At 47.5% G+C, this 27,398-nt stretch overlaps 1 protein-coding gene and 1 long non-coding RNA gene across 4 annotated transcripts in view; one reads left to right on the top strand and one right to left on the bottom strand.

Annotated features, from left to right (window-relative positions):
* Nucleotides 1–783: 783 nt before the first annotated feature.
* SYNC (syncoilin, intermediate filament protein) lies at nucleotides 784–16,245 on the bottom strand. Its single transcript, XM_077337377.1, has 4 exons — nucleotides 16,041–16,245; nucleotides 12,888–13,848; nucleotides 5,389–5,513; nucleotides 784–1,221 (listed from the first exon to the last, which is right to left on the bottom strand). Exons 2-4 carry the CDS (start codon nucleotides 13,839–13,841, stop codon nucleotides 1,152–1,154), a joined length of 1,149 nt encoding a protein of 382 aa, XP_077193492.1. The 5' UTR covers nucleotides 13,842–13,848; nucleotides 16,041–16,245; the 3' UTR covers nucleotides 784–1,151.
* Nucleotides 16,246–16,287: 42 nt separating this feature from the next.
* The window catches only part of LOC143837486 (uncharacterized), a 31,421-nt gene continuing 20,310 nt past the window's right edge, over nucleotides 16,288–27,398 (top strand). For 2 of the 3 annotated variants that reach the window (XR_013230988.1, XR_013230986.1), the window contains exons 1-2: nucleotides 16,288–16,720; nucleotides 17,597–19,341. This is a non-coding gene — a long non-coding RNA (uncharacterized LOC143837486). The remainder of the gene's footprint in view (nucleotides 16,721–17,596; nucleotides 19,342–27,398) is intronic. The other variant, XR_013230987.1, reaches the window with a different exon arrangement.

The following is a 27,398-nucleotide window of genomic DNA, read 5'->3' as shown; positions in this document are numbered from 1 at the left end:
TACAGAAAGCATTCTGCCACTGAGATTACAGATGGAGGAAACTCAAGGATTTTGGTGAGCCATTTGAGGAATTTACTGATACTGTTGCAATGACAGACATCAGCATTACATATGGTGAGGACTTCATGTGCCAGGAAACCCCTCCCTCCCCCTACCGTGTAGGAACTCTGTTCAGTGGCAGCAGAAAGTGTCAGATACTTTTTGGGAGTTTTCTGCCTGTGCAGATGTGGAGATCACTCTGCTTCCCCAGCTCAGGGTTGATTACCACAGCTTGTTGAGACTTTATTTTAAACTTGCATTGTGTCTTTTGCCAACATGGTTTGAAAGAACACACCATTCTTTGGGGATTTCTGAGCTCTGTTACTTCACAGAATCTTGAAGGCTTTCAGTTCCCTTGACAGAGCCAGGCTTCTTGGCGTTTCTCATCTGTATCCCCTTTCTTTGTTGTGGAGAAGAGGGAAGCTTCTGGCAAACTGAAATCTTTAAATGGCCTAGCTACATGTTCAGTGTTAACTGGTATAGTTTCAAGGCATTGTGGGTGCCATTTGAAGCCACTGTCTGTCCAGTGTTTAGAGTACCAGGAAGCTTTTGAATTCTGCAGACTCTGTCTCAATACCTGTGGAGTTGCACCAACGAGAAAGGACTGTAGTGTTTGCTCCTGCAACTTTCTCTGAGTAGGAAGAGACATACCTGGTTCAGCATAGGCAGTAGACTGCTGGCGATGGTGTCTTCAACATTTGGGGGCCAATACAGCCCTGGTAAATATATTTTAGTCACTCAAAGTTTTCTTGTATTAAAAAATGTAATTAAGGTTTTATTTCTATCTCCTTTTCTATAACATGTCAAAGTTACAAGCAGATGCCTTAACGATCTTAATTCACTCATTCGCAAATAGCTTTTATATCAAAGGCCAGTATTGGCTTAGTACCATCCTCAGCTTCAAAGTTACATAATGCGTATTGTTTGATAGTGTGTCCAGTGCAAAGTACCAAACTTGAGAAGTTCATTCAGAACTCTTTTCAGGACAATAGAAAAGTAAACCAGACATCTAGAAGTCTTTTCTGTTAGTTGCTGCGAGATTTCAGGCCCGCTTCTTTCATTCTTACTAATGAGACTTCATTTAAGTATATGTAGGTATAAAAAGTCCATGGTTACAAATTCCGGTCTTTGCCTTGATTTGATTCTGACTTGCAGAGTTGTCCGTATATTTCTAAGCAGTCTCTGTAAGAATTGAAACGGAGTCAGTATTGCTCCGGAAAATAATTCATGAGGAAATAAGATTTTTAAAGCTCTCTTTGAGAAAGAGCTACTTGCAGATAACTTAGATCAGTGGTCCCCAACCTTTTTATCACCGGGACCGGTCTACGCTTGACAATTTTACTGAGGCGGCGGGGGGGGGGGGGGGAGTCTTTTGCCAAGACTCTGCCGCTGCCTGAGCCCCTGCTCCACTTGCTTTCCTACTAGTGCCCCTGACTTTCCGCCACCCGCTGGGGGGGGCATACTGCCAGCAGCAGCTGCCACACCGAGGGGGAGCCCCAGTCATGGTGGCCACTGGAGAGCACCAAAGGTGAGCCAGTGGCAGGGCAGCCTCCGAGGCAGCAGCCAGGGAGGAGGACGAGGAGGAGCCACGAACCCAGTACCAGTCCCCGGCCAGGGGGTTGGAGACCACTGATCTAGAGGGTGATAATTATTTCATACTCTGCTATGATTCAGTGTTATTTTCTGAAACAATATTGTCCTTTCAAGGTGGAAAGAATTTTGGGGGGAAAGCTGTACTTAGCAAACTGAATTCAGCACACGTGATTAGCCAACTACTACTAACATCTACGCCCCCCCAGGACGTGAGGATTGGGATTAGACACGAGTACCATCAGTATCCCCTCTCCACTTGCTAGGGGGGGAATGGGTAGTTGATTAGCCGCTCTTGCCAGGTAGTCATTAACTATTGACATGTTAATTGGTTTTAATGTATTTTATGGGGTTTTTATACTGTTGTAACCCGCCACGAGCCGCAAGGGAGTGGCGGGAAATAAATTCAATAATAATAATAATAATAAACTGCAAAATTCCAGTCCTGCATACAATACCTGTCAAGAAGTAAACTATCACCATGGAAATTATACAGTCTTAATAGATAAATATTCCCAGCATTGCAATGACCTGAATCTTCAGAGGCAACAATGGAAAGCATGTTTCTAGACAGCTTGCTATAAGAAGTCCAAAAGCTGCAGGCAGCTCAGGAAGGAGAACAAGGCAATCGGAAAATAACTTGTAGATTCTGAATTGTCTGAACAGAAAAGATATTAATGGTAACTTTTAAGTAACCTACAATAATCAGTTTTGAAATTTATTTTCAGTGGGTTGTGAATGGAACAAGATTGTGGCAACCAGTTTCAACAGCAAATCATGCATCAAATGGAAAAGTTACTGCTTAAGATTAAGGGGACCTCCCAACATGGAGTGCAAGTGGGCTGCTACAAAAAGCTGATATTGTTCCAAATCTATCCCCTACTGCCTACCCTATGCAAGCTTTAGCTTAATTCATACAGCTTGCTCCATTAGTGCAAAATTGAAAGAGGCGGGCAGATGCCACTTTCCTGTTAAAGCCACATAGCTTCATTTCACGACTACTACGACTTCCACTATTATTATACCACTACTTTAATATTTATTTCACTACTGCTTTACTATTACTTTACTACTGCTTCACTACCACATCGCTACAACTTTACTATCACTTTGCTACCACCTCACTACTGCTTTAGTCACTTTACCACTACTTTACTAATACTTTACCACTGTTTTACTATTACTTTACTAATACTTTACTACTGCTTCACCACCACTCTGCTACTGCTTCACTACTACTACTTTACTGTCACTTTACCACTACTTTACTATCACTTCACTATTGCTTTACTACTTCAGATAGTGAAACAAAGGATATATAAAAACTACTTCTAACAAGGGGTTTTGGAATACAGACAAAACACTACCTCTAACAAGGGGTTTTGGAATACAGACAAAACATCTCATCTTAGTTAGAGAAAAAGGTGATATTAAAGAGGGATGCCTAGCAGATAACATAAATACACATTAAACTCGAGCATCCAAACAAGGGCTGCAACAGAACAATACGTCAACAATATACTAATGCCAAGTGAAACAAATTTCAGCTCCAACTAAGCCTGTAAGGGAAAGCTATTCCAGAATCATCACACACCACCTTCAAAAAGCTCACTCCCATCTCACCTCCCCCTAACTCATTGGAGGCACAAAGAGCACAGTCCCCAAAGATGTATTTAATGACCAGAACTGGCTGGACAATATGGAAACAGATGGTTCTTCATATATCTTGGCCCCAAACCATTATGGGCTTTAGTGCTCAAAACCAGCACTACAGTGAGAAGTGGTATACAAATTGAATAAATAAATAATATACTAAAAGGCAATCAAAATCTCTCAATACAGAAATAACATGCTCACTGCATGGGGTGCTTATCAACATCCTAGCCAAAACATTTTGGATCAGGTACATTTTCTAAGTCATTTCGTGAAAAATGCAGCTTCAGCACATTGTGTTAACTTCTATGAAACCAGGATGTCATAAATGCATGGATGTCATAAATGCATGAGTCACTTTGCAGTGCCAGAGGTATGCAATGGAATTAGAACACACAATATTACAAATGTCTATAAGCAAGATCCAAATGTTGTGGGCTCTACTCAGTTAAATATTTTGCAGGAATGTGTGTCAAGCTTTTAAGGTGCCACAAGATTCCAATGTGTAGAAACAGATTTTGTGGTGGGACTTCTAAAACTGCTGGAGCAGAGTTGTAAAAGTTGTGCAGCAACATTGCTTTTGTGATTAACCTGCTACGATTTCACATGGTGTTATCGTTAGAAAACTAAAATGAGATGTACAATAAATAAAATATGTTGAAATACTGAAGATAGAACAGACATTAGAAGGTGATAGAAGAAGAGTTGGTTCTAATATTCCGCTTTCCTCTACCCGAAGGATGCTCAAAGTGGCTTACAGTCGCCTTCCCTTTCCTCTCCCTACAACAGACACCCTGTGAGGTGGGTGAGGCTGAGAGAGCCCTGATATCACTGCTGGGTCAGAACAGCTTTATCAGTGCTGTGGTGAGCCAAAGGTCACCCAGCTGGCTGCATGTGGGGGAGTGCAGAATCAAACCTGGCATGCCAGATTAGAAGTCCACACTCCTAACCACTACACCAAACTGATAGTAAGATTATAGCCCAGTAACTCCTTAGGCACCAAGAATTTGAAGGTATACATTTTCAAGTCAGTTCCCTTCATCAGGGAGGAGCTTCAGCTCTCGAAAGCTCATTCCCTAAAAACCTTGTTGACCTCTAAGGTGCTCCTGGGCTCAATTCTAGTTCTACTGAAGATTGACACAGCTACCAGCTGAAACCATCTACTGCAGTGGTACCCAACCTTCTTATCACCGGGGCCCAGTCTACTCTTGACAGTTTTCCTGAGACCTGGGGAGGGGTAGTCTTTTGCCGAGGGATGTCGCCACCACTTGAGCCCCTGCTCCACTTGCTTTCCTGCCAGCTCCCTTGACTTCATGTTGCCCGTTAGGGGGGCGCTGCCAGCAGCAGCTGCCACGCCGAGGGGGGAGCCCCAGCCACGGCGGCCACTGGAGAGCACCAAAGGTGAGCTGGTGGCAGAGTGGCAGGGCAGCCTCCGAGGCAGCAGCCAGGGAGGAGGACAAGGAGGAGTCACGGCCTGGTACCGACTGATCCATGGACCAGTACCAGTCCCCGGCCCGGGGGTTGGGGACCACTGACTCGGATGACTTCTCCAGCGATAAGAACTAAAAGCCTAAGAAGGCTGTACTGCAAATATGGTATTCGATCCTATGGATCTAGTCCACTAATAGTGGCGCATCAGTGGAAAGCACCCCAGTGGAGAACGCTGCTTATAATGGAAGCAGTCTATAGAAGCCGATCCAGGGGTTGTGTGGTGATGAAAAAAGAAGGGTAACTACTTCCCTAAAAAGGCTGATATTGTCTAACCACTGAAAGGCTGACCTAGACAAAATACACAAATGTGAAGCAGAAGAACATGTCACTTTTAACAGTTACGGTCAGGAAAATTGCCTGTGTGTGACAATTGGGATGATTACTTACCATGTCCAGAAGATACATTTATAACTGGAAACGTGCACTACTTAATTTTCAGTGCTGGGCTGGCAGGAGAAGTCACAAATAATTTCAAGTGGTGCAAAAGCAGTGTTGTTAGATTGTACCGGAAGTACTCTTAACAAAAACGTCTAGCAATGACAGATCCATGTTGTGTTAATTGCTAAGCTTGAGTTATAAAAACCAAAAGGTGGGGAAAGTTTTAATAAAACTCACTTGTAAATAGATAGCTCCTGGTGCAAGCTGGTCTTCACCTCCTCCAATTCCTTATTCTTGTGCTGCTGAAGTTTTACTCCATTCTTCAGCTCTCTCAGCCTTTCTTCCATCTCCTCTACCTGCTCCTGCAGACAGGGAGAACCAGCAATGAGATCTTTAGACTGGTCCCTGCATTCTGTTCTTTGATCAAGGCCAAAGTGACTAGGTTATTCTAACTGCTATTTTGGATGTTGCATTTTCCCATCAAAATCAAAGTTTCATATTAGGAGGAAGATAACCAGAGAAGAGCCTAATGCTGGGAGCGATTGAGGGCAAAAGAAGAAGGGGACGACAGAGAATGAGGTGGCTGGATGGAGTGACTGAAGCAGTAGGTGCAAACTTAAATGGACTCCGGGGAATGGTAGAGGACAGGAAGGCCTGGAGGGACATTGTCCATGGGGTTGCAATGGGTCGGACATGACTTCGCACCTAACAACAACAACCAGAAAAGTAATGGATCCTATACTCCTTGACTGAAATTGATACAACATGCTCCAAAGGAACTGGGCTAAGCTTTTAAAAAACCTCTGCTTCTCTAATTATATTCAGACACGATAAATTGCAGTTGGTACAACAGACCAGTTAGTCTATCAAATGTAAGCAAGAAATCCTGGTTAGACATAGGCCCTTGTTTATAAGCTTCTTGCCTCCTCACCACTCAGAATGGATGTCTTCACCTTCTGTGGATCAAAATACTCGGAAACAACTGCAGTGGGTGATGTTAACAGCCTTAACGGGGATTAGATGATTCATGGAAGAAGAATCCCTGCCTGTGGCATTTTTTTTTTATTATTACTTTATTTTGATTCTGCCAGCTGTGAGAATTTGAAAGCCATTTAGGCTGTTAAGGTTTTCATCCCCTGACTAAAGGAACTCATTAACAGCCCTCTGGGCTTTGAAGATTTTGGCCACCCTTTTAAGGCCATCTGTCATAGCCCTTGGCCCCCTATCCCTGGAGGGGAAAGGGGTGGAATGAGAACAGTCCTAAGCCCTAGGAGCAGTTGCATGACAGACAGAAAGTCCTGTGATTCTAACAGGAACACCTTGTGAGCAGAAAAGAACACAACTCTCAGTGATGGAAGGTCTCACTTGGGAGTAGACATGCATAAACTGGGAGTATCCAGGAAGATAAACACCCCCTGCAAGAAGGGGGCAGGAGCTACATGGCTGGGTGAAGGACCCACTGTGAGAAAGGAGACCTAGACCATAAGTAGAAGTGGAAATTAGGAGTGAACTGGTTGGGCTACAGGATGATTTCTAACTTCCAGCACTGGCTGTTGGAAATGAGTTAAACAATTGGAAGTAAAACCCCTGCATTTCTTAAGTGCTGTTTTTCAGAACACTGGTAGAAGGTGGCACATCCCCAGAGGAATGTGGACCTTGGCCTTCACAACATATTGTAGTCATATTGTCCTCCCCCCAGTAATGTGAAATGCTGGATTCTGTATCTGCTTTGGACATGTGCTATATACAGCTCTGTGCGTAGCTCTATGGAAGTGGTTCAGCCATTCAAAGCTCCCACATTTATCAGCCTTGAGATCTTGTTACTATACTTTGTATATTCTTTGCTCTTAATTATTGAAGATTGAAAGCGACTGTTTTTTAGACGACTGAGAGGGGATTTGATAACCATCTTCAAGTATTTAAAAGGCTGCCATATCGGTGGTGGAGCAGAGTTGTTCTCTCTTGCCACGGAGGGACGGACCAGAACCAATGGGATGAAATTAATACAAAAGAAATTCCATCTAAACATCAGGAAGAAGTTCCTGACAATTAGAGCGGTTTCTCAGTGGCAAAGGCTTCCTCGGGAGGTGGTGGGTTCTCCATCTTTGGAAATGTTTAAACAGAGGCTGGATAGCCATCTGACAGAGGCTGATTCTGTGAAGGGAAAGGGGTGGCAGGTTACAGTGGATGAGCAATAGGGTTGTGAGTGTCCTGCATAGTGCAGGGGGTTGGACTAGATGACCCAGGAGGTCCCTTCCAACTCCATTATTCTATGATTCTAAGCATGCATATTTTGTGGAAATGTATCAAAGCTTCAGCCACCGTTTGCTGAGCCTGAGGAGGCAAGACATGGGAGGTTCTCTGTAGAGGGGGTCTTGATATCCATGATACACTGAAGCAGAGAGGCTGGGCTCTTGCAAGCCAGGCTGAGAGCATCAAAGAGATGTGTGGTTGAGACACAGCTCAGATAAGAGTGTTTGAAACTCGGCGCTGAGTTGCTTTCTCCATTTTTGGCATGTAATTTCTAGCTTTTTAAAAACGACTGCTTCTCTAGTTAGACACGATAAATTGTGGTTGCTGCAACAAACCAGTTAGTCTACCAAATGTAATCAACGAATTCTGGTTAGACACAGGCCCTTGTTTATAAGCCTCTTGCCTGCTCACCACTCAGAATAGATGTCTTCACCCTCTGTGGATCAAAATACTCAGGGAGATATAGATGATGTTAAAAGGGGATTAGATGATTCATGGAAGAAGGGGAAAAAGTTCCTTTTTGTACCCCACGTTACCAGGAGTCTCAAAGCGGGTTACAATCACCTTCCCATCTTTCCCCCACAACAGGCACCCTGTGAGGGAGGTGGCACTGAAAGAGCCCTAATGTTATTGCTCTGAGAGCAGCACTATCAGGGCTGTGACTGGCCCAAGGTCACCCAGCTGGCTGCCTGTGGAGGAGGGAATCAAACCTGGCTTGCCAGATTAGAATCAATAGTTACTAGCCATGGTGACTGAGAAGAACTTCCAAATTTCGAGACACGGAACCTCTAAATCCCAGAGCTAGGAGACAACATCAAGGGGATGCCTCAGCTTCTATGCCGTGTTCTTGACAATCCAGAGTAAATGGCTGGCCACACTGCAAAACAGGATGCTGGCCTAGATGGGCTATTGGTCCGATAGCAGGACTTTTATGTTACTTATATCAAACGTGCTTGTGAATTCATACAACACAGCAAGCCTCCACTTGATTTCGACCGCAGCCATGTCTACGTTTAGGTATCCTACTAAACTCTGATTTCATCCAACCGCAGCCACTTATAATATTTGGGTGTGCCCACTGTCTGTCGATGGGGCTTTTAGTTCATGAGATTTCCATAACTGATACCGGATGCCTAATTTACGAGACGTCTGACCCAGGAGCCTGATAGAGTTGTCAACACCCAGCCTGGGGTGGGCAGTACAAGAAAGGCATAACAAGTGTCTCTACTTTTTAATGCTTCAACTCTTGCAGGACCTGGGCCTGCCTGGGCTTGAAAACATGGTGCAGCGGAAGACTGGCTCAAATTAAGCCCTGCTGAGATGCATGTTGCACATGACTCTCAGGGTTGCTGGGAGGGCGGGTGGAGGGAGAATGGTTTGGATGAATGCCAATAGGCCACTCCTTCGCTGAAGACCTCTGCCTGCCTGCCAGCCTGAACACAAAAATAAGCATCTATTTGTGTAGGTTCCAGGGAGCTATCCAATCACAGGGGCTTAAAGGAAAGCTCAGGGAAGAGGAAAACAGAACAGCTGGAGTAAAAACAGGTCTCTCTATTCCCCCCTTTGCCACACTGTGAGAAAGGAGATGGAAAATGGAACAGCCTCCTTAGGGCTCTGAACTGAAGAAGAAATTAAAAGGGTAGGCCAGTTGGGTGTCTTCTCATAACACCTGCATCATCTGGCTCCCTTCTGCATATTGTGGAAACCTGCCAGATACTCAGCAACATGAGAGAGGCTTTCCTAGAACTTGGCTGTTGAAGCCTCCTTGCATGGCAAGGAGAGGGAAGAGAGGAGCTGGGAAGAGAACAAACACCCTGAGGTGGTTTAGTGCCTCCAGGCTCCTGCTCTTGTAAGAATTGGTTGCAAAGCAAGTGGTTGAAATTTGGGGATATTCTACTATAAATAACCTCTGTCAAGGGTAGCAGCCTTGCTGATGGACGCCCGATGATGATGGCAGCAGCTGCAAGGGCTGAGAGGCTGAGGATCTGCGTGCGAGTTGAGAGGGTTACACCAGGTGTGGCAAGCAGTGGATGCCGGCTAGACTAGTTTCTTGCTTGAATGCAGCATGCAGGGCCGTCACAAGGCGTTCTCATCTTGTAGCAACAGCGCTTGCTTTTCAAAATGGCGCCCTAACATACAAACTGCTGTTGGGTCAGGTCAGAAGAGACATCAGATTCAAGATCCGGTGCCTGTGAAAGCAACTAGGGGCACTTTCACCCCAGAGGGACAGGCTGCCTCTGAACATGGTGTCCAAGACACAGGCAAGCCGCAGTCTTCGCTCACGTTTTAAATGCTTTGTGAAATGCTCTTGTTCTGTGGGGATTTTGGTCAAGGTTTGGTTTAGATGGCTCTTCCCAACTAAGCGCTTCATATTTTATGCTGTATTTTTTATTTTTATACTGGATTATTTTTAACCTGAAGATTTTTCTAAGTTGAGTATTTCTATATTGTCATGTTGAATAGTTGACTGTAGTGGCCTCTGAACAGTTGATGTAAACTGTAGAAAAGCAGGGGATCCATTTTAATAGAAATCTCGTCTAATCCATCTAAACTCATGGTTGTCACCAATAGTGGGTTCCACGCCAATTACGTGTTTCTAGTATGCATCTATCTTGTCCTCTCTGCAGAGAGCTGAGGTCAGTGTGCAGGGGGTGCTTCCACTCCACTGAATTCCCACAACAACCCTGCATGGTAAATTAGGATGAGAGAGTCTGTGTTCATCCAGTTAGATTGGGGACTGGAACTGGGATCACAAAAACCCAACTGATGTCAGTTAGGACCTTCAAAGGTTAAATGTCTGTATTAATGTTAAAATCATATAACTAATTGTGTACAATTTTTTAAAACTTTAGGAATTGAAAACATATATACAGCCCATAGGCTACTGCAAAACAGTGTGCTATCCACTGTATGAACCAACAGACCAATGTGTTCCTTGGAGCCAAGAGGCTGCTCAGAGTAATAGCAATCCCCACAATCACAACGCTATCAGAGACCAGTGCTGAAGGGTTATGGGTGGAGTTTGCGTTGCTGGGCCCCTTTCCACTCTACAGCAGGGGCTTATGGGAATTGCAGTCCATGGACATCTAGAGAGCCACAGTTTGACCACCCCTGCTCTAGAGTTTAGGTCCTTTCCCTTGTATCCAGGAGAACATACAGTGTGAAGAGAGTTAAGGTTTCTACAACTGATCCCGAAATATCTGCTTTCTATCAGTTCATATCTAGTTTTTCGGCTCAGTATTCTACACTCACTGCCTATAAGACCTGTACTGTTCTTGCCATTAAAAGCACAAGACTTAATACTTTTCTTTACTTGAAACTGTAGTGCCTCACGGTTCTCTGTCCCACAGGCAGCCAAAATAAACACATTTCTCCTGGGCTTGCTGTGCCCTGTTCTTGTCCCATGTGTCTAAAGCACATTCTGACTGTGTACATAACAAAGCTGAACACAGAGAACTTCTTCCTTGCTCTTTCAAACTGTATTGGGCTGTAACAGTTTTCTGAACATACCGCTTTAAACCACCACTCTAGCGCACTTGGGCAAAATGAGATGCAGAACATGGTCCTTGGAAGTTTTGCCTCATTAAGGCTGACAAGAGTTAGGAGCTGTTACCACAAAGGCTCTGCGTGTTAGTTAAACCCTTTGTAATCTGTGCAGAGTAGTTAGAAGCATGCTATTTGTGTGCTAGAGCTCTGTACCTTGTGGCTATCATACTGGTATGCACAGCTACTCCTAAGGCTTTGTTGATTACTCTTGCTGACTTCAGCATGCCACAGGTTGCCTGCCTGGTCAACCTAGCCAGTCTCTGCCTTTGATGCTAAGAAGAAGAAGCAGAAGCAGAAGGAAAAGAAGAATTGAAGAGATGAGATCTCCACCCAGCCATCCATCGCTGCTGATGATAGCCAGGATTTGGGACCCCTCGGACACTGGAAGACAGCCCAGGGGTTATGAGATTTGGAGTTGTTGCCGCCAGGGAATTTTAACTGGGGTTTTATATTGATGTTTTATGTGGGCTTTTTATCTGTAACCTGTCGTGAGACAGCTTGCCAGGAGTGGCGGGATATAAATCGAAAAATAAAAATAAATAATATGGAGGAGGAGGGAGAAATGCAGACTGAGCCTTCAAAGGACTCTGGCAGCCTGCCTTGTGCATTTAAGAGCAAGGTCCCTAAAGCTGGACTGTCAGAAACTGGATCATAAACAGAAACACAATAAAAATAGTCCACTTTTTTTTTTTAAGAAAGGCATTGCTACTTTACATTTAAAGAGGACCCTGAACTCTTGCATAGGGAAGCTCTTCAGTCACGCCAGCATCACATTTAAACTGGGCTCATTTCCCACTGAGCTAAACGAGGCTTATATCCAATGAAATGTGCCTAAGAGGGCAATCTTAGGCTTACTTGTGAGTCAGCCTACTTTAAATGGACAGTACAAATCTTTTTTTTTCAAAGATTCAGACAATTTGAATAAAGGCTTAGTGATTTCAGAGAACATTTTCCATGTTGCTAGCTAGGGGTTACTGATTCAGAATTCAAGTACTGGTCAGGTACATGATACAGCTCCAGCTAGGTTGTACAGTTTGGGACAGTAGGTGAAGAAATGTTCCTCTTACAACCTGTACATGCACTTAATCTGCTGGCAGAAAAAAGGGTTATAGCCTAGCATTCCCTTACTAGGGCCCATTCTGCCCATTCCGCGATAATGCACTTAGTGATAAGCCGGCAGCTGTGCAGAACAGGAAAATCTACTTCTAAAGTGAATTGAAAGTCCATTATCTATTGTGTGCAGAATAGGTTTCTTTTTAAAAATAGGCTTTTTAGTTTGGGCGTGCAGGCAGAGAGATATCTGGTCTATGGGGCTAAAAGCTCACTATGTGTTCCTCCCCATTAAATCTTTCATCTCAAGGGTTCTGAATTCTACATGGCAGTGGAGACTGCCAACTAATTGCAGCCAACAATGGAGACCCTGTATGGTTTTCAAGGAGGAGGAAGAAGAGGAGAAGTTGGGTTTTATATGCCGCTTTTTCTCTACCCGAAGGAGTCTCAAAGCGGCTTGCAATCGCCTGCCATTTCCTCTCCCCACAACAGACACCCTGTGAGGGAGGTGAGGCTGAGAGAGCCCTGATATTCCTGCTGGGTCAGAACAGCTTTATCAGTGTGGTGGTGAGCCCAAGGTCACCCAGCTGGTTGCATGTGGGGGAGTGCAGAATCGAACCTGGCTTGCCAGATTAGAAGTCCGCACTCCTAACCACTACACCAAGCTGGCTCAAGGCAAGAGATGAAGAGAGGTGGTTTGCCATTGCCTGCTGTCTTGGGTGGTTTCCCATCTGAGTACTAACTATGGCTGACCCTGCTTAGCTTCCAAGATCTGACAGGATCAGGCTAGCCTGCTGGGTCATAGACATACGTAGACGGCTGTTGCAGCAACCTGCTTGGTGGCTAGCTTGTGACATGGAATAGCAACCAAGCCCTGAGGCCCATACCCTGTACTGAAGAACCTCTTCGTCCCGTTTTTGCTTGATGATCAGGATCTGTTCTTCCAGGTTCCTGTTCTGCAGCCGTAGCTTGCTCACTTCTCCCTGCAGTGGTCGCAGAGTCTCTTTCAGTCTGTGGATCTCGCCCTGTGTCTTTTGCAAAGCTTTGCTGCTGGCTTCTCTGCGTTCCAAGAGACGCATCAGCTTGGGTTCATATTGTTCTTCTAGGCTCTGGCGACTCTCTGCCACAAAACTCTCAAACTCCATGGAGAGCCGCCTGCTCTCCTGGAGATAACAGCTGTCCCTTTGGCGGCTGGGGACTCTCAGTCTCTGGCTGAACTGTTCCTTCTCTCTCTCACAAGTCTCTCTCAGCTGGGACAGTTCCTCCGAGAGCTGGCTGACCCTGCTTTCCAGTTCTTCCCGGTAGACCGTGTACTGTGCCACATCGTGTCTTCGGTTTTCCAGCTGGTACTGGCATGCCACGCATTCCCGCGTCACCCTGAACAGCTTGCGTTTCACTTGCCGAATCTCATCTCTCAAGCTGTCCTTTTCAAGCTCTGCTTTGGCATGCCACCTGTAGGCTTCAAGGATGTCTTCATGGGCCTGCTTGATTTCCTCCAGGGCTGGTTCCCGCAGCTGCATGAGTTCCTGGATCAGATAGTCCCTCTCCCTCTCCAGTTCTTCAACAGCCTCAATGCACTCCTGAAAGCGCTCCCCAAGTTCCTCAATGCTCAGAGTTTGGTGCTCTGCAGCATACAGCTCCTGGCTTGTTGTGGCCGCCTGCAGCTCTGCTGCGTTGCTGATAAGCCCCATATCTTGTGAGAGGGTTCCATCAATGGGATCTGTGTGCAGCATCTCAAGAGCATCGGCCCCATCAAGCTCCACAGGTAAATCTGCATCCACAGCAGCCAGTGCTGAGTTCTCTGCATCATCCAGTTCCAGAAGTGCCTTGAAATCTGCCATGGCTTCCCTGAAGCACAAAGAGTGTGTGAGAGAGAGGGGTGAATCAAAGCTACAGCATTTTGAGTGACAGTCCCCTATCATGGATTCAAATGGGTAGCCGTGTTGGTCTGAAGTAGCACAATAAAATCAGAGTCCAGTAGCACCTTTAAGACCAACAAAGATTTATGCAGGGCGTGAGCTTTCGAGTGCAAACACTCTTCCTCAGACTAAAAACTTCTTACGTGACCGTGTGAATATATAGCAAAAATCATGGGCAGGAACTACATAGCACAGCAATAGATACTGGGTCCTAAAAGGGCATTTCCTCTAAAACATTTCTTTAAAACCCTCTCAAAGCATCACGGCTATCACTTGCCACCCCCTAACTTTCTAAGCAGTTAGGGACACCTTGATTCCTTTCTTCAAAAAGCTGAAATATCTGCTCCATTGTGGTTAAATTGTGGGAATTGGGAACCACCTGGCATCTCAAATTATCACAAAAACTAATTCTAAGATCTTAGGTTACACAGTTGTTAGGATTAAGGTGTGCTTTTAAAAAATGGACCTCAATGATGTAGAAGGAGACAGGTGCCCTGGTGTCCATTGTGCTCAGCTGTGCAGGATACAGTAGGAAGGGGAAGGGAGGTTTCTCCATGGAAGTTCTGTCTGAACCCTGGTACTGCCCATCTGGGCTCCTGCTCTTTCCCATGGAGAATCTGTCAAGGAGAAACCCTTTTGGAGCTGGAGCTGTTACATTATCACATAGGGCAAAGCTGATCTGGATGTGATAAAATATGAATATGTTGTAGGGGAACTTTCTCTTAACAACAGGATTAACACTTGAAATGAAGGAAAGGAATGGAAAGGTAAAATCCACAAGCGCTTCCTAGCAAGGTTCAGCAACGGTGTGACAAGCCTCCTTAGTAACCATGCTCATGGGCAGAAAATTCAACCCCTAGCCAACTTCAGCCAGCTCTTAAAAATAGATTCTGGACCTTGGGAAAACGTGAAAGACAGATCTTAAAAGCCAAGCCAACGTGGACATGTTTATTCTAGGCATACTACATAATTTCTGCAGAAAAAGACGAGCATTTGGGGCACTGAATATTGGATCCTTCTGCTCTATGGGAAAATCAGCCACTGCTAGCAGGTATGACCACATACATAAGTGCTCATAGATGGCTGTGCAGTTCTGTAGATGGGCTTGGCCCATGTTGAACTTCTTGGCGCATCAGCTACTGATGGTGCATAATGGCAGAAATGCTGAGGGTGGGGAAAGGAACCCGGCAGAAGCGCATGGACTGCCCTGCCTAAAGCAAGTGTGTGTCCGGGGTCTAATGTCATAACGCTGTGACAACTGAGAGAATCAAGTGGGCAGTGTCTCGCCAGGTTTCCTGTAGGCGGAGGGCCATTGATGTCATTGATTACTAAAAAACAAGGTTTAAAAAAAAAACATAATGCTGGAATGAAGAGGGATGCGTGTTATACAACACAGCCAAGGAGGGGCTGAGATTCACCCTCGGGCACAAAACGGCCGTGACTTCCAAAGGAACAGCCCGGAGCGCTCCTTGTGAGCTGCAGCTGTTAGCAGAAGGGCTGGGCCCTTGGCAGGGCAAGGCCGGGATCGCACCATGTGCTATTTGAAGGGAGGGCCGGCTCCGGTTGCCGCGTGGTGTGTGAATGACGGGGGGGGGGGGGGGGGACGGGGACGTTTAGAACCAGCTGCAGTGGGAAGGGGAGGGGGCTGGGCTGAGCCACACCCAGCTGGGCAGCAGCTATGGCCGGATCGCCTTTGGCTGCTAGGCAGTGGCCTCCGCTTCCTACGAGCCATGAGGGAGCTCCAGGAGAACTGAGGGGTGGCTTTGCCGACAGCATTCAAGGTGGCTGGGCATAGTTGATCCCCCCCCGCCCGCCCGCCCGCCCGCCTCCAGCGAAGCGTTCCTGCGCCTGGTCCGTTTGAATGGGGCTGGCGCAGGAGACCTTCCCCAGGACAGCTGCTGCCCTCCCAGCGCGAGAGAGCCGCGTCCCCAGAGCCGCCCCCGAGCCGAAAGCGGCGGCGCTTCGCCGGCTGCACCCCCCGCCCCCCCGAGCCAGGGGAGGCCGCGCAGGACCGGCCCAGGCGCGCCTTCCCCGGCGCCGGAGGAGCACGCGGTTGGGAGGCGGCGCCCCAGCCAGCCAGCCAGCCAGCCAGACCCGTCGGCCCGGCCCCGCTCGCCTTACCTTCGTGGCGCCCGGGCCGGCTTTAGCGCTCGGGGGTGGGCTGGCTATTAATACGCCCGGTGCGCAACCGGAGCGCCCCGCCTCGGCCTCCGGGGACCAGCTGCACTGGCGGAGGAAGGGCTGACACCGGAGCCCTCCCGCGGGGGAAGGAGGCAGGCAGGCAGGCGGGCAGGCGGGCGGGCGGGCGGGCGGGCGGGCTGGGAGGGAGGGAGGGAGGGAGGGAGGGAGGGAGGAGGCGGAGGCGGAGAGAGGCGGGCCGGGCCTCTCCCCCAGCTGGCGGCTGCGGCGTCGCCCCCGTCCGTCCGTCCTTCCTCCTGGGGGCCGTGCCCGTGGAGCGGCGGGAAGGCGCGCACCCATGTGGCGGCCGCAGAGGGGGCCCTGTGGGAGCGCCCCCGGGGGCGCGCCAGGAAGGAGGCGATCCGGGTCTGGCGCGCCCCCGTGGCTGTCCCCTGGCACGCCCAAGGGATCTGCGCCGACCCCAGCCTGACCCGGCGGGAGTGGGAACGGAAAGGGCCGAAGGAGAGCCGGCCTGGGGCAATGCTTCAGGGCGCACGCGAGGATCGGAGAAAGCCAGGGGCCATTCCCCCACTCGTGCCCCGGAAACTCGCTGGGTTCTCTTGGTCCAGTCACGCACACTCAGCCCAACCTACCTCATAGGGTTGTTGTGAGCATAAAATCAGGTGAGCAGCATGATGCAAGCTGCTTTGGGGCCCTATGGGAGTGGAAGGTGGGATCTTCTATCTAAATAAATAGGAGAGAAATGGCTGCTCCCTTCCAGCTGGACAGGGGGCTGCCCTTTCACTCTGCCTCACACAGGTCCTCTCCCCACAGAGCCACTCATAGGAATGGAGAGAGATGAGCAAATGCCATGAAGGTCATTATGGGGGGGGGGGGGGAGGATCTGTGGAGAGGGGTCACTGAACTGTTTGGAGGTGGAGGGTGTTTTATTCTGGTCATAACAAACCGTCCTTCCAAAGGAGATTGGCATCACCCGACTCCCCTGAGCCCCTTAAAACACTTGCTGACTTTCTTCAGCTCTTGACGTGAATCGAGGCAGACTACGCATGCCTCTCCTTGCGCCAGCAGCAATCAGCCAGCCCCTCTTCATCCTGAGCATCGGCTCCCTCCTTCTCCTTGGACCAGCTATTAGTCACAGGATAAGGTTACTACCCTGGCCTTGCTCTCTTTGCAGCTTTTAATCCAGGCTTAGAAGTGCAAGTTGTTTGAAAATGAACATGCACATCTCCCTTGCATGGACACAGCTTAAAAAAAAACAAACCCAAGGACTCCCCCCCCCCCAACCCACCCCAAGTGCTTTAAAAAAATAGTCCATCCCACATGTTTCTTCCCTCTATTTGTGGAACGGCCTTTGACTCAATAGCGTAGGAATGCTGTTAACTGGAACAATGGTGCATGTGTATAAATACCCACCTAAATCTGTTAAAACTGCCAGCAGGTCAGGCAGAAGAAAGCCTTTTATGGCATGAAACTAAAGGGAAAAGGGGGCAACCCATGCCTTGCCAGGCTCACACACACCTCTTTTTGGTTTATCCTAGGAATTATTCAGAGGGTGGAGACCAGGAGAAATTGGAACCCTGGCTGGCTGCTCTCTGAAGCCATGTGTTCGTCCTGAGGGCCTGAACTCATCGGCCAGCTCTTTGTTTGTGGACATAGCTAGGCAACAGGCTGTGGGAGCAGAGGAAGGAGCAGAGCATATGAGGATGGATGCTCAAGGCCCCTACTAGTACAATGCAGCTTGTGGTGGCAAATCCAGGATGGAGTGGGGTCTCAGACCCCGAGGAGTCCCTACCGGGAAGGGCTGTACCTTAAGAGTTAAGACTAGGGGTGTCTACAAACATGCCTGTTTGGTTCACATCCTGTTCAGTAATTGAGCAGTTTATTTTTTCACACATTGTTAATTTGTTTGCTGACTGGTTAGCGGCTGTTGGGCAGCTTGCTTCACGGTAACAGTGCAGTGGTTTCTATTGGTGCAGTACAGAGTAATTGGCTGTTTGCGCATGTGTGTTCTGACACAGTGGATCTCTGCTTTCCTCCTTGCCTTGCTTTGCCGCTGCTCCAGTCGGCTGGAAATGGTTTAAATAGATGGTTAAATTAGTTGCAAATCATATAGATCAGTCTTCAGTAAAACCCATGCTCTTAGAAAACACACACCACTCAGCATCTGCCCAAGGCACAGACCTGAGCAATATTAATAGAGGCCGACCTTTTTCCACACATGAGCAGTTTTGGGAAATGATATACACATCCAAGCAGTTTGGTGCGATCTGAACAGCCCGAGTGAAGGGCTCACTTATAATTGTGATGGCTAAAAATACCGCAAGTGTGAGTGCTTGACTCTCAGATGCATTTGCAGTGACGTTTGTGGCACCCCAGCCAGCCATCGCTGGCACCTCCTCCTATGTCATGCCAACCGAATTCACTTCCTTGAGGATTTCCCCCCATGGAGGGAGATGACACTTGGATTGTCCATCTCCGGGACAGAAATTGCCGGAGCGGGCCTTGTGTAAAAACCCTGCAGACACACTGGACAAGAGGTCTTTTTAGAAAGGGCTGTGCCCAGAACTGCCCGTTTTCCTTGGTCTGCTGCTGATATTTGTACAAAAAGGGACAGTCTGTTCAGTCTTTGGACTAAAACTTCTCCATACCTATGAGCCAAAGGCCAATATATATTGTTTAAATTCTGTGAAGAAGAATAGATCCTAGTGAAGGACTTCACCAGCAAATACTAAGTTGGAAAAACAACCACTGATAACAACCACTGATGAAAATACCTTTGAAAACGTTTTGAATCTGGAGGCCGTTTTGGTTGTTCTATGACAATTAAAAGAAGAGAGAAGACATTTCTCTTTATATTTATTGTTAAATTGTTTAAATGTTTATTATAGCCTAGGGTAGGTTCTTTCTTCTGTTATACTCATTTCGAACCGTCCTCTTTTCGTGGTGGCTCATGTAGACATTTCACGCTTCTTAATTTTGTCGGTTGATTTCTTTTGTCCCAAGTTGACCCCCAGATTTTTCCTTGACTTGGTCTCTGTCTGTCTGTCTCTCTCTGTCTCTGTCTGTCTGTCTCTCTCTGGCAATCTTAAATCTGTATGTGTGCATTTCCTGTCAAGGTTTACAGAGAAGGATGCTTGTGTGCTAGGGAGGTCCTTAAAGATGAGAAACCCAGGAATGAACAAGAGTCTGAATGCAGTCTGAGACTCCAGGGAAGACACGCTCAGCCTGGTCCATAATAAGAGCGAGCCACAGGCTGCAAGAGAAGCCGATTCACACAGTCTAGGTGAGCTGCATTTTCAATTGCATTGTTTCTATGCGAGGGTAATCTTGCTTTGAAATGTGGATCGGGTTGCCAGCCAACTTTTTGCTTGCTTTTAGGCCAGGGGCCAGAGCAGCAAGGGGCCATTTATCTTCTACTGAATCTGGTCCGCTTTCAGATGCAGACTATAGCTGACTCTAGAGATTTGGGCGACTTCACCCCTGCCTGCATGCTCTGAGGTGGGATAACTGCTAGGGTCAGGATTTCTGGGCAGAGCAGGGACCCCCATGAACACACCTCTCCTGCCACCAAGTGCTCAGAATCATTGAAGAAGAGCATGTGGGTGGTGCACAGTGGTGGCTCTCCTGGTGGGAATGGCTGGGGGCACAGCCAACTGAGCATGGCTGGTGGGAGGGGGAGGATGCACAGGCAGGTAAAGGGCATGCAGGTGTGGGAGTGGAAGGGAAAGTATGAGGGGGCCTCTGGGCACTGTTTGGCCCCCAAACCTAAAACTGGGCCGGCCCCTGTTCCCATCACAAACAACTAAGCCAGGCCAGACTGGTTCTCCAGATATCTATGGACTACAATTACCATGAGCCTCTGCCAGCATGGTGCTGGCAGGGGCTCATGGCAATTGGCATCCATGGACATCAGGAGAGCCACTTGCCTCTTCCCTGTGGCTCAGTCCCAGGGTCCCAAACCAACTAGTGCCCTACCTGTCTTCAGCCCAACTGGCTTCAGTAATCCATGCAATGGTCATCTCCAGACTGGCTTCTGTGACTCGCTCTATGTGGGCCTACCCTTGTCCTTGACCTGGACATTGCAGCTGGTGCAAAATGCAGCTGCTAGGGTCTTCACAGGTACACCTTAGAGGGCCCACATCCAGCCTATGCTGAAGAAGCTGCATTGGTTGCCGGTTGCAGCCTGGATCAAGTTCAAGGCTTTGGTATTAACCTTCCAGGCCATCCACGGTCAGGGTCCCATTTATCTGAGGGACTGCTTACCTGCCTATGCCAGAGAGCTTTTCACACTGTGGGTGCAAACTTATTGGAGATTTCTGGCCCAAGGGTGGTTTGCCTGGACTCAACCTGGCCATAACATTTTTGGTCCTGGCCCCAACCTGGTGGAATGAGCTCCCAAGAGGGCTGAGGACCCTGATGAAGCTTGTACAGTTCTACAGGGCCTGCAAGATGGATCTTTTCCACCAGGTCTTTGGTTGAGGCCAGGGCAGTTAAGGTCTGGGCTCCCCCTTGAGCGACTAAGATCTATGCTACTTCCTATAAACCCCCTTGGGGCATTGTGCCTCCTCTGCAAGCAGGGATGGGATGGGAGCATGTGCTATTGGTGTTATGTTTTATGGGGGATTTTGTTGTTGTTGTTGTTAGGTGCGAAGTCATGTCCGACCCATCGCGACCCCATGGACAATGATCCTCCAGGCCTTCCTGTCCTCTATCATTCTCCGGAGTCCATTTAAGTTCGCACCGACTGCTTCAGTGACTCCATCCTGCCACCTCATTCTCTGTCGTCCCCTTCTTCTCTTGCCCTCAATCGCTCCCAGCATTAGGCTCTTCTCCAGGGAGTCCTTCCTTCTCATGAGGTGGCCAAAGTATTGAGTTTCATCTTCAGGATCTGGCCTTCTAAGGAGCAGTCCGGGCTGATCTTCTCTAGGACTGACCGGTTTGTTCGCATTGCAGTCCAAGGGACTCGCAAGAGTCTTCTCCAGCACCAGAGTTCAAAAGCCTCAATTCTTTAAGGGATTTTATTGGTGGTCTATTTTATTGTGAGCCACCACAAGCTGACATGGGAGTGGTGGGTTATAAGTTAAATTATAAACAAATAAATAGAATCCCTGAGACCTGCCCAGGTACCAGAAGTTTAACTTGGCAGTCTTAAGAGCTGGACCTACCAGCTTTCTCCCTCTGCTTTCCCAGTTCTCCTTACTCCATCCCCAATAACACATTGCTTTGGTCTGTGCAAGACCCACAATTATGGCCATGCCATTTTAGCTAGTCAGGCAGGTCAACTCCTTTCTTATTCTCCATCAGAAAAGCTGGTTGGGTCCTGCCCCATGCATGGAATTAAAGGTGTGTCTGAGAAGACAGGACCCAATAGGTGGGTCAGAACGTGCACCTGGCACTTTGCTCCGGTAAATGCTCTTTGCTCGGGAGTCATCGAGAGAGCTGCTGGATTCTACAAGAGCAAAATAATACTTCTGAGTTTAGCGGAAGGGAAAAAATGTTCTCACTTCCAAAAAATTAGCTGTCGTGCCCCCAACAGTTCTCTTGTAGTTTATTTCATCTGAATGGAACCTAGCGGGTGGCTAAAAATAGTTTACAGCAGAGAGGAAAAAACTCTGCTTCCATCCAGCCCCCTCGTCTTTCCTGTCTAATTTTATTTCTTTCCTTCCCTTTATAGATTGTCCTTTCCACAAGTGTCTTCTACTCCCCCCCCCCACCTTCCTAAACTATGTTCTTAAAATAACAGTGCTTTCTTGTTTATATTCCATGGTCGAGTTAAACCTAGATCATATTAGCAAACGTAGCTTCAGAAAGGTAGAGGACAGGAAGGCCTGGAGGATCATTGTCCATGGGGTCGTGATGGGTCGGAAACGACTTCGCACCTAACAACAACATAACAAGCTTCAGAAAATAAGTGAGAACTCCTGAAATCTGCCCAGAGCTCTGCCAAGGACCGTATTTTTTCTCAGCTTTCCTAATACCACCTTTAATACAGTTCCTCATGTTGTGGTGACCCACAACCATAAAATTATGCCAGTGTTCTTTCACAGAAATTAAACCAAAACTGACCAATGGCATGAAAATCCATTGTTCATGATTGTATATAATTGTATATAAATTGTATATAAATTGTGCGTTTTGGCCACCAGGAGGCGCTAACGCGCATGCGCGGTGACTGGGTGTTTGCGTCGCCAGCGTGGTGGCAGCCATGCCTGCCTCTTCCCTTCCTTCTTGCTGTGGGGGGGGGGAGGTAGGTGCGGCTGCTGGCGGCCTGGTACCGTGGCCTTCACGGCCCAGTACTGGGCCACGGACCGGGGGTTGATGACCCCCGACATAGAGGATGGAGCAGAGCTGTTTTCTGTTGTTCCAAAGGGTCAGACCAGAACCAATGGGATGAAATTAATGAAAAAGAATTTTCAGCTTACCATCCAGAAGAAATTCCTGACACTTAGAGCAGTTTCTCAGTGGAACAGGCTTCCTCGGGTGGGTTCTCCTTCTTTGGAAGTTTTTAACCAGAGGCTAGATAGTCATCTGACAGAAATGTTGATTCTGTGAACTTATGCAGATGATTGTGTTGGTGCTTGGCTCTTGTGGCCCTTTCTTGCATGCCCAGGGAAATGCCAAGCACCACTTTGGGGTCAGAAGGCGATTTTTTTTTGGGGGGTGTGTCATCTGGGCATGGAATTGGGGTCACTGTGGGTGGGCAGGTAGTTATGAATTTCCTGCATTCTGCAGGGGTTGGAGTAGATAACGCTGGAGATCCTTTCCAACTCTCCTCCACATGCAGCCAGCTGGGTAACCTTGGGCTAGTCAGCTTGCAGAGCTCTCTCAATCTCACCTACCTCACAAGGTGTCTGTTGCGGGGAGAGGAAGGGGAGGCGATTGTGATCTGCTTTGAAACCCCTTCAGGTAGTAAAAAGCAGGGAACCAAAAAAAACAGCTCTTCTTAAATGCTTGTTATGCAGACAGCAAGCCACTGAGAAAAATAGGAGTCACTGCACTCATTCCCGCATTTGCTTCTTCCTCTCATTCAAGTCTACCTGTTGTAGACCTTCTCTTTCCCCTCTCACTGTTCTCTTCCATCTCCTCACAACATCACCAGGAACATATCCCACCAGTCTAGGGATACCAATCCCCAGGTGGGATCTGGGGATCCTCCAGTTATACAGCTCATCTTCAGGTGACAGAGATCAGTTCCCCGGAGAAAATGCCTACTGTGGAGGGTGGATTCTATAGCAATGAACTTCATTGATGTCCTTCCCTGCCCCAAATCCCACAGTCTCCCAGCTCTACCTCCAAAATCTGCCGATATTTCCCAACCCAGAGCTGGCAACCCTACCCACCACTGGACCCACTTTCTGGGTCTCTGAACAAAAATACTCCATCATTTGTGTGGCTTCTTGATAGCCACAAAGTCCTGCCCTGCTTCTAGATCCTGGAAGGAGGGTTTATGTGTAGCATGGTCAGTTGTCCCCTGGCCACCAGTGGGGGATGGAGGGTTAGAGTTGCCAGATCTATGCTGGAAAGCCCATGGAGATTTGAGGGTGAAGTCTGGGGAGGATATTGACCTCTGAGGTCTACAGTGCCAAAGCAACCCTTGTCTTCAGAGGGACTAACCTCTGTAGCTTGGAGGTGAGCTATAACTCTGGAGGAACCCCAGGTCCCACTCCAGGAGGCTGGCATTCCTATTTGTGTGTAAGTCCAGCTCTGGCAGCTACACAAGCTGCTCTGATCATTAGAAGATGGACTTGCAAACAGCAGAGAACATTTTCAAGTGGTTAGCCGTGTTGGTCTGTAGTAGCACAACAAAATGTGAGTCCAATGGCACCTTTAAGACCAACCAAGATTTATTCAAGGCGTGAGCTTTCGTGTGCACGCACACTTCCTCAGACCAACAGAGAACATTGTGACAAATCCTCTTGTCTCTTCTTCTTAGATTCCTGCCTGCCTGCCCAATATCAGTCGCCAAAGAATTGTAAACACACTTCCATCTACACTACAGGCTTGGCTTGACTTTATACCAGTTTGAGGGTCACGGTCCCTCAACTGTGTTGTGGAACTTCAAAGTGTGTTGTGGAACTTCAAAGACGAATGCATTTAGTATAGCAGCGGCTTTCATGGGTTTGACCCCCATTGCTTTTTTTCTGCATATCGATTCTTCTCGGTAGATTAACATGGTTACCACACTGGAAAGAATCATGGGAACTCGGGTTTTCTGAACCTTTGGGGATGCCAGCCTCCGGGGGGGGGGGGATCCAGGTGTCCCTTGGAATTACAGCTCATTTCTAGATTACAAAGGAGGTTGAGAGGGGACATGATAGCCCTCTTTAAGTATTTGAAAGGTTGTCACTTGGAGGAGGGCAGGATGCTGTTTCCGTTGGCTGCAGAGGAGAGGACATGCAGTAATGGGTTTAAACTACAAGTACAACGATATAGGCTAGATATCAGGAAAAAGTTTTTCACAGTCAGAGTAGTTCAGCAGTGGAATAGGCTGCCTAAGGAGGTGGTGAACTCCCCCTCACTGGCAGTCTTCAAACAAAGGTTGGATACACACTTTTCTTGGATGCTTTAGGATGCTTAGGGCTGATCCTGTGTTGAGCAGGGGGTTGGACTAGATGGCCTGCATGGCCCCTTTCAACTCTATGATTCTATGAAAGATTAGTTCCCCTGAAGAAAATGGAAGCTTCAGAGGGTGGACTTCATAGCATGGTACCCCGTTGAGAGGTCCCTGTCCTTCCCAGGCTCCATCCCCGAATCTCCAGGAGTTTCCCATATTGGATCTGGCTACCTTATGCTCCCATCCCCACTGGCCAGGGGAGACCAGGCAACCAGATCCCATCCTCCAGGCCCCTTGAGAAGATAGAAAACCCACCATCCACACATAGAGAATGACGATAGTGTACAAGCAGCACAGTTGCTATAACACCAGTTTTCCTGTGTTATAAACCCTAGCTTAAATATGCCATTATTCCCAGTGGTAGGACAACTCCAGCTCCTTTCTAGGAGGCTTACAATGGGATGGAAGTGGTGGGGTGGGATTTACCCCCTGGGTTCCAGGGCCAATGTTAATGAGAATACGTGTGTGTATGTTTGTGTATATGTGGGTGCTTTTGATTTTAAACACTGCCCGCTCTGTTACAGCTTGATGTGTGGGATATTTCCCTTTAGTGCTTCCTTTGTGTTCTCTCTCTGATTCCATCCATTATTTCTGTCATAATTCTGCCTGTGGTTTTTACTGCCACCAGCTGCTGGAAGGTACAGTCTGAAAATGTTGCTTGGATCCCCTCCAGTTGGTAGGGCAGAACATTCAATCTGGTCATTATTCACTCCGAATGTTCCCATTTGGCTGGGGCCTTTTACTCCTAGCTCTGTAGACACTCATCCATTAGTGGATATTTATTTATTTCGATATAAACTCCACTCAAGGCTGTGGGTTGGGCCCACCATACATCAGCCCTTAATGGAAGAGAGATGCAAATAAAGCCGTTTGGAGCCAGAGCAGCAGCATTCGTGACTCAGCATTTCAGCTATGGATTTTGCCTCTGCCACATGCATGCTCTGTGTAGCTCCAGCAAACTCCCCATCTGCCTCAGCTTTCCAGTGGTGTTGGGGGGACATTAACCCTGGCCTTCCTTAAAGGGTTGTTGTAAGATAGAGTGCTCTGGACCTTCTCAAGTACTATAATAAACAATAATAAAATATCCTCTGACTTATTTGATCCATTGATAGGGCAGTTCTATTTATATTTATTTATTCATTCTGTTTATATACTACCCCTCACTATGGTGTCTTGAGGCAGTGTACACCGAACTAATAAAATATGACAACAATGTAGGATTCTGTGTACTTTGAGCAATTATTAGGTATGTACATATGATTTCTGGTGAGGGCTTTCAAGGCAAGGGTGAAGCAGAAGCAATTTGCCATTGCCTTCCTCTGCAGAGCGTTCCTTGATGATCTCCCACCCAAATACCAACCCTACTTAGCTTGCAGGCTATATACCATGCCATCTTTCCTCCTGTAGCAATTATTAAGTGATGTTATTTAACTTCATGCTATGAACAGCTTCAGCCGTCCATTTTCACAGGAAACTCCCCCCCCCCAAAAAAAATCTGCAAACGCTATTGCTATTGTTTACTTATTAAAGCACTCAGAAGTCTTCTACATTACAGGCTTGAACTAGTTTGATAACTCATCCCAAGGAATTCTGGGAATTGTAGTTCTGCAAAGTGCTCTAGTAACCAAGGAATTCTCAACACCCTCTGTAAACTACAACTCCCAGGCACAAAAGCCCTATGGATTGGTAGTATTCCAAAAAATTGGAGTGCAGCGTATAAAGGTGACACATAAATACATAGAACCTTCACCTGTAGTGTGTGTTTCATATGTGGCAGGCATGCAATGAAGCCACCTTGCTGAAATTAAGTTGGTCTGGATAGAGTCAGTACTAGGATGGGAGGAGCTGGGAGCCTCCCCTGTCCAATACCCACAGTGGGAAAAGGTGGGATATAAATCTTAACAGTTTAATAATCCATATCCTGGCCTGGATAGCCCAGGCTATCTCAACCTTGTCAGTTCTTGGAAGCTAAGCAAAATCAGCAGCATTGGTTGGTATCTGGATGGGAGAACTTGGACGGGAGACCAAGGAATATACCAAGGTTCCTACACAGATGCAGGCAACGACAAGCCATCTTTGAACATCTCCTATCTTGAAAATCTTATGGGCCACCATAAATCAGCTACCACTTGACAGCAAACAAGGTATAGAAAGCCTCGGTGGATTTGTGTGCAATTAAATTGGATTTGGACTTGTAATGGGTTCTCTCCTCAAGGAGCACAGCAGTCTTTGCAACCCTTTCAATCCTCAACTTAAACAGATCAGGATTGCAGCCTGGGATTAACAGGAGTATGGCTTTCAGGTAGTCTTGGCACCAGGAGGGATATCTTAGTGGTGGAAAGTAAACGCACGTGAGATACCTGGGATGTTCTGCATGCAAAGCAGAGGCTCGTCCACTGAACCACAGCCCCTCTTCTAAGTGCTGTCAAGTTGCAGAGGACTCATGCCAGGGGTGGCCAAACTGGTTTTTCAGATGCCCATGGACTACAATCCCCATGAGCCTCTGCCAGTGTTGACAGGGGCTCATGGGAACTGTAGTCCATAGACATCTGAAAAGCCACCGTTTGGCCACTGTGACGTATGCTACCTTATAGGTTTCTCAAAGGAAGAGACAAAGAGAGGTGGTACATACTTGCCTGCTTCTGCATAGAAAACCTTGGTGGTCTCCCATCTGAATACTGATCAGACCTGACTCTGTTTAGCTTCCGAGATCTGATGAGATCGGG

This window comes from Paroedura picta, chromosome 5 (assembly GCF_049243985.1).
Source record: "Paroedura picta isolate Pp20150507F chromosome 5, Ppicta_v3.0, whole genome shotgun sequence".
Lineage (NCBI taxonomy): Eukaryota > Metazoa > Chordata > Lepidosauria > Squamata > Gekkonidae > Paroedura > Paroedura picta.
This window is presented reverse-complemented; position numbering and strand designations above follow the sequence as displayed.